A 20058-nucleotide genomic window follows, 5' to 3' on the forward strand; every position below is an offset into this window, starting at 1 on the left:
CTGGCCCCTTTCAACAAATTCATCTGTTGCCAGCTGCTTACAGACCCACTCTACCCGAGAATGTACTGTCAGTTGAATGACCTTCACAATTGGCCAGAATCTTAAGGTTAATATCATGACCTACCATTGTTGGCTTCAATGAAGGCATGAATGAAGAATACCATAATTGAGTCACTGGTTTTAAGCAGTATTTCTGCTGGCTACAGAAACATAGATATTCTCCCTTCTGATTTGAATTTCAGTTGCAACACTATTCATGGACGAGTCAGTTTTTTAGATACCATAAGCACAGTACCTAGAAACTACAAACTTTTAAAGAACCTACCAAAAAAATGTTTAGAGACTTAAAAACACACACACACACATCTATTTGTTCTAGAGTATGGAAAAGTGAAAAATAGAAATTAAGAAATGTTTAAGTAGATGTCTGTATATGCTTTGCCAGTTTCAGCCATAAATTTAGTGTTTATTCAAATATTAGCCATTTTGAAAGCAAATTGTGGGTTAGATATACTTTTGTTGATAAATCATAGCCAACCATAATTTAATAAGTTGCCCATAGGCAAATGTTTTTAAAAACAAATTATAAAAATCCTTTCAAGCTTTTATAGCAAGAATTATGTTTAATGTGTACTGTGGGTACATACTAATATTTTGAGGTAGGAAGATTAAAAAGGAAAAATGCCTAGAGCTATTCATGTTATTAAAAAAAAATCCCTGTCTGTTGGGTGACTGATTTCATACATTTAAAAAGAAAACTGCCAGCCTAAGTGAATTCACATGTTATGCTTATTGTTTAACCTCCTATTTCCTAATATTCATTGTACATTGCTTGAGTTTTCTGATTTTTGTTGGTTGTTTGTTTCTGAGACAGAGTCTCACTCTCTCACCCAGGCTGGAATGCAGTGGCTCGACCTCACCTCACTGCAACCTCTGCCTCCTGGGTTGAAGCAGTTCTCCTGGCTCAGCCATTCGAGTTGCTGGGATTACAGGCATAAGCCACCACGCCCAGCTAGTTTTTGTATCTTTAGTAGAGATGGGATTTTGCCATGTTGGTCAGGCTGGTCTCGAACTCCTGACCTCAGGTGATTCGTCCTCCTCAACCTCTCAAAGTGCTAGGATTACAGTCATGAGCCACTGTGCCTGGCCAAGTGTTCTGCTTTTTATGAGGCTGCTTATTCCCTAAACACTCATCTTCTTAGATTGGCTCCCTGGTGTGAAATGGAAAATTTATAGATATAGATAGATTTTGGGAAATGCAAGTACCTTTTTAGCTGTTAATAGTTGAAGACCATTCAATGAGCTTTGATTATAGTTAGGCTGAATGACAAAGCTAGAATTCACAATCAATTTACCCTACAAAATGCAGATACTTTGCAAAATTTTTCTTTTCACCAAGTTTATTGCTTTTATATAAAAAGCTTCTGCTACTGCCCCTCACCCTGAAGTGAAGATGTGAGAAGAAGGGCCTGAACGCTGCCCTTATAAGAGTTGACTGGCTTGCTCAGTGAGAGCTGTAACATGCAGTCGTGTGTGAATAGGGAGATTAGTGGTGTGGGCCCAATCATTCTGATTACTTGATTTAAATTCCACTTCTTCTGTGAAAATTTATCTGTATCCCAAAGCCTGGGTTAAGTGCTCTTCCTACATGTTCCCATTGGAACTCTATAGTCTTTCAGCATAGCACATTGTTGGTTTCTTTTCATTGTTTGACTATTGTCAAAACTGTAAACTCTTAGAAGAGTGACCACCTTGTTCATCATTGTCTACCTAGAGTCTAGTAGAATGCCCAGCATGTAGTACCTGTACAGACATTTTTGGACAAATGCAAGGCTTCTAAATAAAAATCTTCCAAAGGTAGATTTACGGGTGTCATTTAAGAGCTTAAAAATAAAATGATTTTATGAGATGGAAAATGTGAACATGTTTAATTTTCTAGGGTGAAAAAGAAATTTTAGAAAAAATGGCTTTGTGTTTTTGAAATGGTGTTAAGGGTAATGTCCTTTTAGTTATCACAATTTATAATAAGGAAATTTTAATTTGGCGTAATGCAAACAGATAACTCACAGCAGTCTTAAAAACACCTTTGTTCTTGGCTGGATGCTGTGGCTCATGCCTGTAATCCCAGCACTTTGGGATGCCAAGGCAGGTGGATCACTTGAGGTCAGGAGTTCGAGACCAGCCTGGCCAACAGGGTGAAATCCTGTCTCTACAAAAATTAGCTGGACATGGTAGTGCATGCCTGTAATCCCAGCCACTCAGGAGGCTGAGGTAGGAGAATTTCTTGAACCTGGGAGGCAGAGGTTGCAGTGTGCTGAGATTGTGCCACTGCACTCCAGCCTGGGCAACAAAGTGAGTGAGACTCCGTCCCAAAAAAACAGAAACAAAAACAAAAACCCACCTTTGTCTTTGAACCATTAAAACAAAAGTGTTTTTAGTATTTCATGACAGTCCAAGAAAAAAGTGCCAGAATAAAATGCATGGTAGTGAATGCTACTGGTGCCCTGATTGGACCCCCTTTACCTAGCAGGTGAACGACATCTCCAGCTGCTATGGTACTGACTGCTAACAACTCATAATTGTCTCCTTCTCCACATAATTACCCTTGGAAATGTTATCTTGGCCCTCGGTCAATGAATAACTGATATGGTTCATAGAATTTTACTGTGGGTCAACTCTGATGTGTAATTTACACTCCAGAGCTCCCCGTGGGATCACACAGAGGTTTAGATAACTCACTACTCTACCTAACCTCTTCCCTGGCACTACCCTGCTTCCTTTACTACCTTATAGGTTTCTTCCAAGAACACTCCTACAATAAGTCAAATACGCAAGGATCTGGGTCTGCTTCTAGGATCCTAACCCTAAGTTTTTACTAAAATGAAATTTCAGCTTCTGAGGGTAGGATGACTCCTGATATCTTTTTGACACATTCGCGGAGGGTTCAAGAGCAAAAGGAATAACACCAGCATTCCCCTTGCCCTACGCATTTCCAGACTCATTCTACCTGTGATTCACACTTATTCAACATGATAAGCAGAACAGAAGCCTCAATTTTATTCAAATTAAGTATTTATTTGTGCAGTACATTTTAAGACGGAGTTTCACTCTGTTAGCCAGGCTGGAGTGCAGTGGCACAATCTTGACTCACTGCAGCCTCCACCTTCTGGCTTCAAGTGATTCTCGTGCCTCAGCTTCCCAAGTAGCTGGGATTACAGGCACTCACCACCATGTCTGGCTAAGTTTTGTATTTTTAGTAGAGACAGGGTTTCACCATGTTGGCCAGGCTGGTCTCAAACTCCTGACCTCAGGTCATCCGCCCACCTCAGCCTCCCAAAGTGCTGTGATTACCGGTGTGAGCCATTGTGCCTGGCCATGTGTGGTACCCATTTTGTGCCAGCAATGTGTTAGGAAAGTAGCAATGAATAAAACATAATGTCTGCCCTCAAAAAAAGAAGAGAACAAAGAAATTCCAACTTTTGAGGTTTCTCTTTAGGTAGAACTTAAAGCAAACAAACATCTTGTCCAGTCTCTGCTTTATTTATTTTTTTTGAGACAGGGTCTCACTGTATCACCCAGACTGGAGTACAGTGGTGTGATCACAGCTCACTGATGTTTCAACCTTTTGGGCTCAAGCAATTCTCCAGAGTAGCTGGAACTATAGGTGCAAGCCATCACACCAAGTTCCTTTTTTTTTTTTTTTTTTTTTGGTAGAGGTGGGGATCTCTCTATGTTGCCCAGGCTAGTCTTGAACTCCTGGGCTCAAGTGATCCTTTTGCCTCAGCTTCCCAACATGCTGGGATTACAGTTGTGAGCCACCACACCCAGCTGCAGCCTCCACTTTTGATTTGATCACACTGAAGCAGTAACCCTTTCACCAAATTGAGCTCATATGGAGGAGCAACATTTCATCTTTCCTTCCAGATGATAAGCACATGGTGTCCATAAATCAAGTGAATTCAAACCTCTTCAGTGTCATAGATGAGAGCACTGACAGATGGTTGTTTTTTAAACTCCTTCTCACATGGTTGAGAGAGGGGGATAAATATGTTATTTCATGCTGCTCTTCCTTGGAGCAATGCAATTTTCTGCAGTTTCTTTTCTGCAGCTTGCCTCCTTCTGTGAAAAAGTTTCTCCTCACTTGTTTTTGGAATGTTCCCCCTCTGGACACAGCCCGGCAGAGACTGAGGGAGAACTCTTGGCGTAACACTGCAGTTTTGGTTGCTGGGCAGTTGTGTTGGCCACGTGTCCTCTGTGGGCTCATGCGTGTGTGCATGTTCAGTCCCTATCTGGTGCTGTAAGAGCTTTAAAGCAGGAAGCAAAAGACGCCTTTTTTGAAAATGTCTTCTTATGTTAGTGAATATGTGCCCAGGGTTCATTTTTCTGAGAACTTCATCTCAGAAATAAGAATATATTATTAAAAACTCCTTTAAAAATATAGGTTTCTTTTCAACCCTCTCTTGGCCCCAAGTTTTCTCACTTGTAATATGAAGGAACTGGAAAGGATGAGTTCTCTTGTTCTGCTCATCTATCACATATTCTGATTGCTTTTGCCCTTCTTCCTGGACATACTACATTTAAACACCATTTAAAATAACTTACTGGCTGGGCGCAATGCTCATGCCTATAATCCCAGCGCTTTGAGAGGTTAAGGCATGCCGATTGCTCAAGCCCAGGAGTCCAAGGATGGAACTCTACATTTACGAAACATACAAAAATTAGCCAGGCCTGATAGCACATGCTTGTAGTCCTAGCCATGTGGGAGGCTGAGGTGGGCAGATTGCTTGTACCCAGGAGGTCAAGACTGTGGTGAGTCGTGATTGTGCCACCGTACTCCAGCCTGGGTGACAGAGCAAGACTGTCTCAAAAAAATAAAATAGGTTATTTCAACTTATACAAGTATTCATTTTTATTGGTTAGTTAGCAGATTTAAGGACCTGTGCATGTGTGTGTGTAATGTAATCTGTATCAGGGTTTATCAATACTAATATTTTAGGCTGAAGTGAAAGAAATAAGTAGTAATAAAAATAAAAACGCTAACTTATATATAGAATTGGATAGCAATTAAATAAACAACCCTAAAATTTCAGTGGTTTAGTGCAATGAAATGAAATACAATAAAACTTTATTGTTTGTTCACAATCCTGAGCTGTCAGCAAGGGTGGGTGGAGGAATGGTGGTAGGAAGTCCCTGCTCCACACAGTCGTGTAGAAACTCAGGGTCTTTCCATCTTGGAACACTCTCATCTTCAGCATTTGGCCTTTGAAATTGCTTCAGAGTGAGAAAATAAAGTGTAGAATCACCCACTGGAAATTTGTATGAGCCACAGCTGAAAGTAGCCCCTTTTCATTGGCCGGAGCTCAGCCATGTTGCAAAGAAGCTGCAAAGCATCTAAGCCATGTGCCCAGGGAGGAAAGGAAACCCATAGGTACTGGAGCCCGTGCATCCTCTGCCTTCTCTGGTTTCTAACTTGCTATCGTTCTGAAGTTGAGAGCGTGGTGAAGGGCCTTGCTGACCAGTGGTTCTCCTCCACACTCATCCTGCCCCTGCGTATTACTGTTCTTACGCTGCTAATCAAGACATACCCAAGACTGGGTAATTTATAAAGGAAAGAGGTTTAATTGACTTACAGTTTCATATGGCTGGGGAGGCCTCACGATCATGGCAGAAGGCAAAGGAGGAGGAAAGTGATGTCTTACATGACAACAGGCAAGAGAGTGTGTGCAGGGAACTCCCATTTATAAAACCATCAGATCTCCTGAGACTTACTCACTATCATGAGAACCTCACGGAAAAGATCCACCCCTATGATTCAATTATCTCTCACTAGGTCCCTCTCATGACATGTGGGAATTATAGAAGCTGCAATTTAAGATGAGATTTGGGTGGGGATGCAGCCAAACCGTATCACCCTGTCTTTGTATCACCTCTTGTATTCTCCCAACTCGTACACCATTTCCTTTCTCTCAGCCTTATTACTGCTGTCTTTTATTTGACACCTTGAGGTAGGGAGACATAATGTGAGTTGGACAGACATAAAAGATGGATTTTCATGGTAAGATAAGTGGAAAAGATGGCTCACTGGAAAAGTGGCAGGAATCTCTGAAAGGGGATTGGGAGAGTCTGCAAAGATGCCAGGAGAGGTTTCAGTTGGAAAATAATTATTCCAATGGGACACCAAACCCGTGGTGAAAATTCATTTTCTCCCTGTAGTATCAGGTGGTGTTCGGAACAAATTTTATGAAATTTCATGAATATGATAAAAATTTAGATTGAAGATTCTCTCTTAAGTTAACTGCTCCAAAGCAGTTAAGGCCAGCATTCACACTTAAGAGCTATAAACATTTAGGAGTAAGTCATTCCAGCTCTTGCAGTTTTTGAATACTTAACATTAAAAATAACACACATACACATGTGTTCTATAATTTAGGAAGATGTTTTATAAAGAACATCACTTGCTTTCTGCCTTAAATCCTTCCACCAGAGAATAGGGAGCAAGCACTTGCTCATCTGTAAGCCCACGATGACACTCAGAAAATCTGCCCAAGTAGTCAAAGCTCATCATGCCGCAGGAAATCCTCCCAAGTCTCCTGCAGCTTACTCCTGAGGTTGCAGGCTTTCAGATACGTCATACTCCTAATGAAAGACATATCCCTCTGATAGAGATTCCCTGCCCAAGACTCCCTTAGGTAGTGAAAGATACTAATTCATCTTTTCATCTGGTCATTAATGACCAAGAATGGATCCTTTTCCCATTTGTTTTGCTTAGTTTAGTAAAAGCACTTTTTGGAAGCAGGTTCCTGTTTTGGTTTGTAGGTGGCATTTCTTATACCTAAAATTCTTGCACTGGACAATTTAAAGGAGCCAACAGACACAAACATCTTGCCGGTAACAATTTCCATGAAGAGTTTTAAGGCAGTGAATCCTTGGTAGTCCAGGGCAAGCAGCAGGACTTGACCCCCAAACGTGAAAAGGAATTAGACGAGCCCATTCTGAAAGCCACAGAAAGCAATTGCTTAACTGACACACTGTGTTTCTTTTTGTCAGGGTCTTCCAGGAAAGGATGGCTCCTCGGGACCTCCAGGACCACCGGGGCCAATAGTAAGTCTTTTCAGAAACTACTGGGACATACTCTGCTTTAAAGCATTTCATTTCTTTTGAGAGGTTTTCTTTTGCCAGATCTTTTACTCAGTAGCCATATTTACTAGTATAACAACTCATCCCTTGGTAGAGAACTCTCCCTAAAGCTTTTTAAAAAGATAACGTATCCATATTGCCTGATTATTCTATCCTGAGCCATTTTGCCAGAGGATCACCTGCCTTGATTTAGCTTTTATTAAATCACAAGTAAGGCTTGAATTTGAAAAACCACACCTGACCTGTAGTGAGGTGACCAAAAAAAGTCTTCCCTCCATTTTTGGGAATTGAGAAGAGGAATGAGGTCCTGGTGATGAGGGGGAGGGAAGCTATCGTGTTATGTATTTGTTACTCTTGCTTAAAAGTTGGCTGTCATTGATGAGAATTTGTGATTCCTGACTTTGTTCCATTTTCCTTCCTCTCTTCCAGGGCATTCCTGGGGCCCCTGGAGTCCCTGGCATCACAGGAAGCATGGGACCGCAAGGCGCCCTGGGACCACCCGTGAGTATGCAGCAGTAGCCGGTCAGGATGTATGTCCAGTCGTCACGTTTATTTATGTGTTTAAATTTACCAGCATCTCTATTAGTCAGAAATGTGTATTCAGTACTGGATTCCATGGGAATTCGTAAAGGAAATCAGAAAAGCTCCTAGGATAAAGATGAAGATCAGATTGTGCGTATGCCAAGGCTAAAGATAAATGGTCCTAACAGGGAATAATCTGTCATGCTTTTGCTTACGTATGTTTCTATTGCTTGCTATTCTGTATTTGACTAAGTAAACTCAATATTACCTTTCCAGAGATTGGGTACAACAGCTATGTATTAATCAAGCCAGGTTCCCAAAGGGAAAAATATAAAGCTTGGGAAATTCTAGGTTTAATGGGAGTGAGATTAGACTTTTTTCTACATTCTATAAGACAGAATTTCCCATTAAAACACAAACTCACACATAAGTGAGAGGTGTAATAAGTGAAAACACAATGAACAGAACTCATTCCCTCTCACTTTTGTACTTCTAGCCTCTTAGGTTGGTGTTTAAGTGTGATCAATGGGAGGGGAAGGGATAAGGTGAAAGAAAAACAAATGAGCACATCTGGGCCTGTTTCTTCATCTGTAAAATGAGGTCACTGTATTACATGGCCTCTGGAGACACGCTTGGCATCTTCTGGTGACATGCAAGTTGTTCCTTCTAGGTGTTGCTGTTAGTCACCATTCTGATATTATCTGTGAACTGCTAAGTCTGCATCCATAAACTAAAACATTGAAAATGCAAAGATGTGTATGACTGTAAACACACTAAGAATGTGTGGAGCAGGGAAATCTGATGGATGAGGATGGAAGAGTCTAGTGAATTAGATCCCTATTACCACTTAACAAATTGTCACAATCTCAGTGGCTTAAAACAACACAAATTTGTTATCTTATAGTTCTGCAGGTCAGAAGTCTGGCACGGATCTCACTGAGTTAAAGACAAGGTGTCCATATTTCCCTTCTGGAGGATACAGGAGAGAATCTCTTTCCTTGCCTTTTCTAACTTCTAAAGGCCTCCCACATTCCTTGGCTTATGGTCAACTTCCATCTTCAAAGCCAGCAATGTTGCATCTCTCTGGCCTTTCTGCCATAGCCACTTCTCTCTGACCACAGCCAGGAAAGGTTCTCTTCGGGACCTATGTGATTACATTCAGGCCACCTGAATCTCCAGTCTCCCTAGATAATTCCCAAACTCTTAACTCAAATTTATAAATCACATTTGCAAAGTCCCTTTTGCCACATAAGGTATCATATTCATAGGTTCTGGGAATTAGGGCATAGAAGTTTGAGGGGCCTTTTTTCTGTCTACGATAGCAAATAATATAGAACAGAAATATTGGTTCTCATTTTGAAAGTGGCCTGTCTTCCTCTAGCAACCCAGAGAGGCTTCTTCCTCTTATTCTTGAAACTCATTTTAATAAAATTATTTCATCCTCAGAATCCTTTTCTGGGCCATGATTCACATGAGACATTTGCAGATCCACAAACCCATACAGGGTATGCACAAAAAAAAATGAATCTTGATTTTAGCAAAACGTCCTGATTTGCGCATTCAAATAAATGTTATTCTTAGTAATCACTTTATACAGCTGTATCTTTATTCCAACTACACTGTCATTCAAAATACTTTTAGATCTCTTCTTTTTATATCAACCTAGTAATAGGTCACAGAAGAAAATCTGACTGCTTTATCTTCACACATTCCTTTTCTTAATTCAAAAAGATGTTGCCGAGTATAACCCATCACATAGAAACATACACTGAAACCTACATGTGTGAGCACATGAAAAAATGCATGTACACACACACACACACGCACGCACGCACGTACCCGTCTTCATCATTCTTTCACTGCAAGCTTATCTTGCAGTGAAAAAAGAAGGAGCTATAGAAAAGATTAACTAAATGGCTGAAATTTTTCTAAAAACTGAAAAATATATCAATCTAAATCCAAGAAGCTCCTGAGCCCCCAAAAAGGGTAAATATGGAAAACGACATGTAGAGATACATCATTTCAAACTGAGAAGTAGCTGTGTAAGCCACATCACTTGCACAAATATTCATTTGATTCTAGGCTGTTTCATACCAGAAGAGAAATTTAAAAACATACTGCCTTCTGTTTGGCTTCAGTCTGCTTCCCAGAATGTGCTCCTGGGAACCAGAGTTTTAAATATATCCACAGTGCCAGACAGCATGGAGTTCTTGTCAAAGAAGTGCCCCTGACATGACCCTAACTAGCTGTGGAAGCCACATGCACAGAAACTGCATGCCTAATCTGTTTCTCATTCATGGGAAGTTTTAGGACATCAATGGCTTTGAGGCATCCAGAAGTGAAACTAGAAAACACCCAAAACTAGTTTAATTTGGTTAGACAATAAATATATTTGGGCATGCGTTTCTTGTTCTTACTGGCATCTCCTAGAACTAGTTTCTCCTAACCCAGGCTAGGAGAAAACAAGCTCTAGACTGATCCTGACCCAAGATGGATGGAAAGGGGAAGAGGGAAGGAGAGAAGTGCAAGCCCTGAGAGCTTTGAAAGAGTTGACATGGGGTGTGGAGAGCTAGAATGAGACCTGGAATCAGTGAGTAACTGTGATAGCACCCTGTTCACCCACCTGGCCTATGGTGGCTCTGGATTAGACTCTAAATGTAGCATATACAAAAATACTAACAAAATTTTCCCACAAATAAAACTCTTGTTAATAATGTTATTTTTGTTGTAAATCAGCAGAAAGGGGTCCTTGATAGCAGCAGGAGGGGTCTTCGTGCCGTTGACACTCTGATCAGAGGCAGAAACCATTTGGTCTGCAAGCACTGGGTATGGATACCACAGTCGGCTTGGGGATTTCCTCCCAAAAGCAAGTTGCTCTCTGAACTGTCCAGCCCAGACTTTTTTGGGCCTGCTGGCTCCCAGATGCTTGCTGGCTGCCAGACTGGCATGACTGTGACAGCAGGCTCTGTGTCATGGTGTTAAGGCCTTGATTGATTTCCCATGGATGTCTGTCTAGGAAGGCAGGAGGGAAAGGGACCAAGAAGGACAGGCTGCACTGCTGAAAATAGCAACATGTTTCCTACAGTGGGTGCCAGAAACGCCTGCTTTCGTGCATTCTGCCTTCAGCTGCCGGCTCCCTGGGGCAGATTGTACATAGCTGCTAGTATTGGCTTAGGTATGGTTCCTGCCCTGCAGTTGTTAGAGAGTTATAAAACACAGAAAAGAAGGAGCTGCTTACTGCTGGGGCCATGTGTTCAGCCAAGTAGACAGGTCCAGGGTTATATCATTGAAAGATCATTGCATTAGAAGTCAGCATATGTGGGTTCTTGATGCAGCCTTGTCGTGACTCGAAGTAGCTGTGTAAGCCTCATCACTTGCACAAATCATCTAGCCTTTCAGAATGTCAGTTTCCTAATTCATTCATTTAAAATGTTTAGGGAATGAGCACAACACATATAAGACTACATGGTGGGGAGGGGTCATGAGGGATACAAAAGACATCAAGACATTTTTCGATACATATGAGAACTCTAGAGAGAATGATGTTTTTATATAAGAAGCTGTAATAACGGACAGAAAGTGTGAAATGCCAAGAAAAAGGCAAGGAAGTTGCTATGAAAGTTCCATTAAGAGGGAGCCATGGTGGCTCAGGCCGGTTGTCCTGGCACTTGAGGAGGTGAGGCTACACATTCAAGGCCAGCCTGGGCAACATAAAAACCTCTCATTCATTAAAATAAAATAAATAAATAAATATGGCCGGGTGTGGTGGCTCACGCTTATAATCCCTGCACTTTGGGAGGCCAAGGTGGGTGGATCACCTGAGATCAGGAGTTCAAGACCAGCCTGGCCAACATGGAGAAACCCCATCTCTACTAAACATACAAACATTAGCCAAGCATGGTAGCACATGCCTGTAATCCCAGCTACTTGGGAGGCAGAGGCAGAAGAATCTCTTAGACCCGCGAGGCGGAGGTTGTGGTAAGCCGAGATCACACCATTGCACTCCAGCTTGGGCAACAAGAGCAAAACTCTGTCTCAAAAAAAAAAGAAAAAGAAAAGAAAAAAGAAAACTCCATTAAGAGAGACCCCTAAGCTGAGGGGTGGGAGTGTCGGCTTCAGATGGAGAGGGCATTTTGATGAGATCTTGGAATTTGGGTAGGATTCCCACCCACAAAGACGGAAAGACTGCCTCACTTAGGTGGCAGTTGCAGAAAAACGTAAGACAAACACAGAGCACCCCGTCTTTGTAAATTTTAATATTTTTCAGTTATTTCTCTAGCTCCATCACGACTACCACAGTTTCATTTCAGGCCCTGCTCACTGCTCACAAAGACTATCCCAGGAGGCTGTCATTGGCCCTCGGGCCTCTGCGTTAGCCCTGGTCTAGTCCATTTCCCAGCTGCCAGAACATCTTTTGGTGCAGCTCCTACATGTTACTGCCTGGCTTGAATCTCCTCCCTATCCCTGGAGGAAGGAGTCCAGTTGTTCAGCACAGCGCTCATGACCCTGTAGGATGGGCCCCTACTTTCCTTTCCAGCTTGCATTGCCTTCCTCCCATCACTTGGAGTTCAGCCACACATTATTTAAAATTCCCGAAAGATATGGCATAGCATTTCACACATTTGTCTTTGGGGATGGAACAACCCATGGGATGCCCTTTGGGATGTTCTTTTGCCTTACTGGGCTGCATTCTTTTTTCACCACCTGTTGAGCTCCCGGCAAATCTTTCTTTAAGGCTGCACACCTCTGGTGTAAAGTCACCCTTCCCTTCACGGCCATTAGGTACTGCATTTCAACTGTTGATGTTTGTCTCTCCATTAAAAGGATAGTTCCTTAAGGACAGAAATTTTACATACGCCTGCGTAGTGTCCTAGACCCCAGCTCAGTATCTAACACATAGAGAGTACTTAGTATGTATGTATTAAAAGAAAAAAAAGAAGGCCGGGTGGGGTGGCTCTTGCCTGTAATCTCAGCACATTGGGAGGCCAAGACAGGTGAATCACTTGAGGTCAGGAGTTTGAGACCACCCTGGCCAACATGGTGAAACCCCATCACTACTAAAAGAAGAGCAGAAGATTAAACACCGCATGTTCTCACTCATAGGCGGGTGTTGAACAATGAGAATACATGGACACAGGGAGGGGAGCACTACACACTGAGGTCAGTTGGGGGGAAACAGGGGAGGGACGGTGGGGGGTGGGAAGCTGGGGAGAGATAGCAGGGGGAGAAATGCCAGATGTAGGTGATGGGGAGGAAGGCAGCAAATCACACTGCCACGTGTGTTCCTATGCAACAATTTTACATGTTCTTCACATGTGCCCCAAAACCTAAAATGCAATAAAATAAATAAATGGGAAAAAAAAAAAAGAAAAAAAGAAACAGGAAAGGGTGTTCTTTCAGCATAGTGGCAAACATTTATAAAAAAAAAAAAAAATTAGTCAGGCATGGTGGTGGGTGCTTGTAATCCCAGCTACCCAGGAGACTGAGGCATGAGAATCGCTTAAACCCAGGAGGCAGAGGTTGGAGTGAGCCAAGATCATGCCACTACACTCCAGCCTTGGTGACAGAGCCAGACTCTTGTCTCAAAAGAGAGAAAAGAAAAAGAAAAAAAAAAAAAAGAAAGTATGTTTGCATTCTAGTTAGGCTGATATTCAGAGGCATATTGGAAGAATATTCTTATAGATGAGGGGTCAGGTCATGGAAGACCTTTCAAGCAAGCCTGAGATGTTTTGATTTTGTTTAATAGACATCTTTAATATGTAGGATTTGAACCACAAAATCATTCCTCTTCCTTCCAGCACTAAAATTCGGTGAATCTATGAATGTAGCTACTGTATTTTCTTTTCTTTACATTTCAAGTTCTCCTAAAATTAAAGGAAAATGTGCCACTTTTTCCTGCCTACATCTGCAGGGAATATGTGTTTTCCCTCAAGCCATACTTTGGTGGAGTTATGCCTTCACTTACTCAGGAATTTTTATTTTGTTTTTGTTTTACTTTGTAAAAATCAAAGAAGCGATGTCAGAGAAGCTGGAATAAAAAATAATTTCTTGCCATACAGATATTTCATTAAAAAGATCTTTCACTGAGACTGCCTGGCTGCATCCTTTGGCTATTTAATAACCAGCACCAGGAGACTGAGTTTGAGGAATTTCAAACCCAGTTAAACACACCCATCCCGACATTCCAAAAGGTGCCAACAGCCGATGCTCTCCATTTGCCTTGTCAATCAGGTTTGCACTATAATTGTGTTCTCTAGATTTGAAACATTTTCAAACAAGCCAGTTTAATAAACGATAGCAAGAATAGCCAGAAAAATGTCAAAAAATGTATTGGTGCAGAAATAAAATTATTCAAGATAAAATGGATTTTTAAAAATGACTCAAGTTGCAACCTAATTCTGAATTACCAGAGTTAGGCTTTAGGTATGGTATGTTTGCTTGTTTTGCTTCATTTTAATTGAGAAAATATTATCTTCCCCGGAATAGAAGGTATGGGCTGGCAGAACTGCTGAGCAGGGTTCTCTTTCAACAGAGTGGTAGAGTATTCTCGGGATGTGTATGGATTCTGGAGGCCACAGTTTGGGTTCAGGTCCCCAGCTTTTTCATTTCCTTATTGCATGGCTTTGAGCAAAATGAGATGACCTTAGTGCATTATTATCTGGAAAATGGGGATAATATAGGGTTGTTATAAAGAATGAGTTGGCTGGGTGTGGTGGCTCACGTCTGTAATCCCAGCACTTTGGGAGGCCAAGGTGGGAGGATCACGATGTCAGGTGTTCAAGACCAGCCTGACCAACGTGGTAAAACACCATCTCTACTAAAAATATAAATATTAGCTGAGTGTGGTGGCACGTGCCTGTAACCTCAGCTACTCAGGAGGCTGAGGCAGGAGAATCGCTTGAACCTGGTAGGCGGAGGTTGTGGTGAGCCAAGATCGCACCACTGCACTCCAGCCTGGGCGACAGAGCAAGTCTCCATCTAAAAAATAATAATAATAAAAATAAATGAGTTAATCTTATAGGAGTATTGTAAGCATTAAATAAGTTAATATTATAGGACTGTCATAAGAATTGAATGAATTAATCCTGCAGAGCTGTTATAAAGGTTAACTCCATTAACATGTTAAGGGCAACAAGGACAGTGCTTGGAACATGGTAAGCAGCCTACGTATTAGCTACTAGTATTTACAGTGTCTTAATGTATTAAAATATGGAATATGTATTGTTTGCAGATTTTTATTTTTGTTTTACCTCTAGTACTTGAAAAGCTGTTTCCATTAAGGATTATTTAGTGATAAGATGCTAGTTCTTTTTGCCAGTTGGTCCTACCAGTACACATTAATGTCTCTTTAGAGCTCTGTCCATTTGTGAAGCCTAAGGAATGAGGGAAGAAGGCACAGTACATTTATTTCCAAAAATAATTTGGGCTGGGGCAGGGGTGTGCTATGTAAATCTTACTTTTGCAAAAAGTTTTTATAATAGAACTGGGAACTTTTTTTTTAATAGAATCAACTCTTTTTCTAATACTTTTAAAGCCCACTGCCTGAGTGTGTCATAAATAGTTGTCTTCTTTTTTTTTTTTTTCTGTCACCAATGCTGGAGTGCCATGGCACAATCTTGGTCACTGCAATCTCAGCCTCTTGGGGTCAAACTGTTCTCCTGCCTCAATTTCCCGAGTAGCTGGGACTACAGGCGCACACCACCACTCCTGGCTAATTTTTGTATTTTTAGTAGAGACGGGATTTCACCATATTGATCAGGCTGGTCTTGAACTCCTGACCTCGTGATCCACCCACCTCAACCTCCCAAAGTGCTAGGATTACAGGGGTGAGTCACTGCCCCCAACTCCCTGCCATATTCTGTCTTTTTTACAATCAAGGTAGTTAACATGAAACACAAATTGGCTTGCCATTCAAACTTGAAGTGAAATTCATTCAATGAACATTTGGTTTTTGAACATTTGCCACTCCTATGCACAGTCCTAGGACCTGAGGATACAGAAGTCTACAAGCTAGACACAGATTCTGCCTCATGAAACTCACATAAGAGGTCACAAATTGTGAGGATCTTCTTTCTCTGTAGAGGTTGGAATTCTTCCCTCAGAAGCCCAGCCTTTGTATTTTTCATCTATTTCTGTTTCTTATGCTCCCTTCTTCCTAATAATGACCATATCATGAAAGAATAATGTGTTAGACTGATAAGGGACCCCAGAGATCACTTCATTTAATGGTCTTATCTTACAAAGAGACTCAGAGTTAACCCAGTTTGCAGGTCCAATGTCCTACATTTTTTCCAAAGTATTAGCATTAAAAAAAATATTACACACATAATCGAAAGAATTTTGAGTGAACACCACACCTATATACCTAACACTAAGATTCTACCATTATGTTTAAATTTTAAAAAGTGTCAGCCAGGCATGGTGGCTCACTCCTGTAATCCTAGCACTTCGGGAGGCTGAAGTGGGTGGATCACTTGAGGTCAAGAGTTTGAAACCAGCCTGACCAACATGGTGAAACCCCATCTCTACTAAAAATTAGCTGGATGTGGTGGCACATGCCTGTAGTCCCAGCTGCTCAGGAGGCTGAGGCAGGAGAATCAGTTGAACCTGGGAGGTGGAGGTTGCAGTGAACAGAGATTGTACCACTGCACTCCTTTCTGGGAGACAGAGAGAGACTCCATCTTTAAAAAAAAAAAAAAGTGTGTGTGGGTGTGTGTATGTTTGTGTGTAGATGTGTATGTGTGTGTGTGCATTGAATAGACATGGCAGGGCAAGGGAGGAGCAGAAAAAAGATCAAACCAGGGTAGGGTGCTTGTATCTGCACAGGAGAGTCAGTCCTGCATTTCTCTTCCCTTCCCAATTCCGTCTTTGGTGACAGCACATTTACAACTTGAAATTAGCTGTGACAGAAGGACTTACACCTCCAAAATCAGCACACACTACAAGTCAGGGCATTTTCTTTTTCTGGGAAGCCAGGTTACCTGAACACCATGGGGTAAAACCAGAAGTTTGAATGTATGAAACTGTTCACTGACTGGAGATTTTGAAGAAGATACTGAATTTGGCCTGGGACCTGTTGAGGTTGAAATAACAACTGGAAACAGTCTGACAATGTGGCAAATTCCATTAATTCCATTCACTCTCCTTTTAGTCGAGACTATAAAAATGTTGTTCAATGAATATTGCCTCGGAGTTGAAACAAAAATATGAAATCCTTCTGAAGACACATGCTTTTCATTATATGTGTAATTTCATTGGACAAACCCTGAAAATGCCATTTTTAAAGTAGATGCATTTTAATAATGGCAAGGTTTCTTATGGGTCAAAGAGTAGCTAAGCCACATAATAAAATAATAAATCAGTTGAGAATTCACATAAATGTGAGCTTCCAAACTGGGGAGAATTGGGTGGCATCGTGCTGGACAGAAATTAGAGTGAAGCTGTAGGATTTCACTAATCTCGTCTCTGACTTTAACTCCTAAATTAAGAGGAGATCTTTTCCATCCTTTTGGAGATAATTCTTTAAAAGCTGAAACAATTTAACTATTCAGCAGAGACTTGTGCAATAAATCATGAAGGCTCCTCAGTAGTAGTACAAAGGGTGGTGTTTAGGATGGAAAGCTACAAAGGACCTACTCAGTGAAAATAACGTGTTACAAAGCAGTATTATTGCTGCACAATTCCAATTTTGTGGCCAAAACATACCATGCCTCTACATAAAAAAGCTGAAGGAGTAGAATGCTCAACCGAGCTTTTTATGTTTGGTGTGCTTACTGGTTGCTGTCTGTTTTCTGTTGTTGTGTGACGATTTTTGCTGCAGAATTACTGGCGCTAAGAAAAATGTCTTAACAAAATAAGAAAAGATGCATGATTATCAAGCTTAGCTAAGTGGAATATCATAAGTAACTTGAACAATTTTCCATTTTTACAGGGTGTCCCTGGAGCGAAGGGGGAGCGAGGAGAACGGGTAAGTGTCTTGTGGCTGTTTACTGGCCCCAGCTGGTTGCACCCCTTCCATTGCATAAGCCTGATAATGGAGGGTCATTTATTACCATTCTTATTCATTGCTATTATACCAGCCCCTGTTTCTCCCTTTTCCCAATTCATTCGACTCTGAGTACATTTTCCAGAGGTAAAATCCCTGTGGGATGGAAGTTGGGAGAGCTAGTTTCTAGTCGCATATCTGCAACCATCCAGGTCAATCAACTTGGGCTCATTTCTTTAAGGATAAAATGGGGATAATCACTCATATAATTTACACAGTGAGTTTGATGAGAACATTATATAATAGATGTGAAAAGCCTTCAGAAAAGTCAAAACTCTAGACAAGTGACAAGTGGCAGCATGGGGCTCCTGGGTTTCTTGATGCTCCAGGGTTCACAGGAAGACAATGGCAGGCATAGAATCAAAGAACTGGCCCCAAGACTGAACTCAGTTTAATTTAGGGTTCATCTCTCTCCTTTCAGAAATTGTACAACTGCTAATATAATTATGCCATTGGCTGTAGCAGAAACAGCAGTGGCCTTGGGCTCATCTGATTACTTCTATGAAACCTTGGGCTGTGTGTTTAAGGCTATTCAGCTATAAAATTGGTTTAACATCTTTCCTCTGGGTTGCTATTAGTATTAAATAAGTCACTGCTTGAGAAAGTGCTGTATTTTATAAGTGCTAAAGGACTATAAATAAGGCATTAAATATATATGGGTTTGTTTCAAAACTATTAAATTTTTTAGAATGTGGGACCAGAAATACTTACATGTGCTTGTTAATCTAATAAGGACTCCCAGAAACCTTGAACCAGGAATGTCAAGGTTACTCCTTCTTACTCCTTCTCTGCATGCACCATGGTGGTCAAACCCACCTGTTGCTAGGAGCCAAAGAACCCTGATGGGAACAGTGGGGCTAGACAGATCCATATCCTTGAAGTCCTGATAGTTGGCTGGGCTTGTAGCTGAGTCAGGAGTGTGCTTTTCCTTTCATTCAGGGTGACCTGCAGTCTCAAGCCATGGTGAGATCAGTGGCACGTCAAGTATGTGAACAGCTCATCCAGAGTAAGTATATAATGGTTACAGAGGTTGTTCCCCATAACACTCATCCAAAAGAGAGTTTACTTTTCCCATGAGTGTACCACTAAGGAAGCCTCCTCTAAAGCATTGTCTTGGTGCATACACATAAGCTTTACAGGTGACCAGCACTGATCCATCAAAGAGATCATTACAGATTACCCTAGAACTCTACATCGATGGTACAAAAACCAAATTCCTTTGTGTCATTGGCCCGAGAACTGCCTGTTTGCCATGTAAATTTAACTTGACTGCCCAGATCAAACCATCTATTCCTTTCTAGTCTCTCCAGGTGGGTAGGATTTTTTTTTCAAGTGTTCAGCACTTGAGAGCTGCTGGACTACATCCTCAGAAGCTACCTCAGAAAGACCATGTATGGTGTTGATTTTTATGAACTTGCAAGATTGAAATGAATGTTTCCTTATCCATTTCACATCTGTTACCTTCTGGTTAGCCTAAGGTCCTCTCCTTCATTTCTTAGGATGTTTGCCAAAGTATAAACACACACATGAACAGGCTTGCTCTGACGTTTGATATGATAATATACTTGGGTTTTGTGCCAAAAGTGACATCAGAACAAACTTGATATGATGCCTGTTCCATTTCTTCATTTCACTTGAGCTTTTTGATAGCACTGTATTTCAGTGCCCATTTGCTTAGATACTTTTGCACGTTTCCCCTCTGCCCACTGATTATACGTTTTATCTCAGTAATCTAACCAGAGGGTTACTAGTGTAGGCCTTTCTCTTTGCCAGTAATTTGTTCAGTTTCAGGAAGGTCTGAGGCCAAGTAGAGGTGAACTATCTCCCTCAACCCCACCCAGTTCTCGCCCAGCTCTGCTGTCCAGCCCTCCCACCCAACAGCACCCCCATCTCCAGGGCTGACATTACCCACGTGGCCACCTCATTGGCTTGGGTTATATTTATTTTAACTCAGAAAGTTTGGGAGTTAGGCCAGGAAGCCCTTTAAATGTCTAAGAAAGCTCTGTTGGCTAAGTCCAAAATTCCATCTTTAGTTCTGAGATAAATCCAAATCTCACCCTGGAGGAGGCATGGAGTTGAGATCTGCATAGGTTTGGAGGAGTTTTCATGAAGGCAAAAACATCAGGGCAAATGGAGCGTGAAGCTGCCAACTTCAGACACAGTAGTCATGCTCCCTATATTTTAACATTATTTAATTTTCTCTTCTGTTGCCCAAACTATGTGTGTGTCTGTGAGAGAGAATTTACCAGTTAAATATAACTGTTCAAGTTTAATGCCAAAATAGGATCTTTAAAAATACATTATAAAAGAAAAATTGAATATTAATCATTTTGTACTAACATCTTGTAAATAAC

General features: G+C 41.3%; 1 protein-coding gene across 4 annotated transcripts in view; it reads left to right on the forward strand.

Annotated features, from left to right (window-relative positions):
- The window catches only part of COL14A1 (collagen type XIV alpha 1 chain), a 257258-nt gene that overhangs the window by 213105 nt on the left and 24095 nt on the right, over positions 1-20058 (forward strand). For all 4 annotated transcript variants that reach the window (XM_032252681.1, XM_032252674.1, XM_032252687.1 and 1 more), the window contains exons 41-44: positions 7048-7101; positions 7567-7638; positions 17591-17626; positions 18644-18710. In XM_032252681.1, the coding sequence (XP_032108572.1) occupies positions 7048-7101; positions 7567-7638; positions 17591-17626; positions 18644-18710 (229 nt within the window). The remainder of the gene's footprint in view (positions 1-7047; positions 7102-7566; positions 7639-17590; positions 17627-18643; positions 18711-20058) is intronic.

Source organism: Sapajus apella, unplaced genomic scaffold (assembly GCF_009761245.1).
Source record: "Sapajus apella isolate SASKATOON/1434 unplaced genomic scaffold, GSC_monkey_1.0 scaffold3, whole genome shotgun sequence".
In the NCBI taxonomy this organism is placed as follows: Eukaryota; Metazoa; Chordata; class Mammalia; order Primates; family Cebidae; genus Sapajus; species Sapajus apella.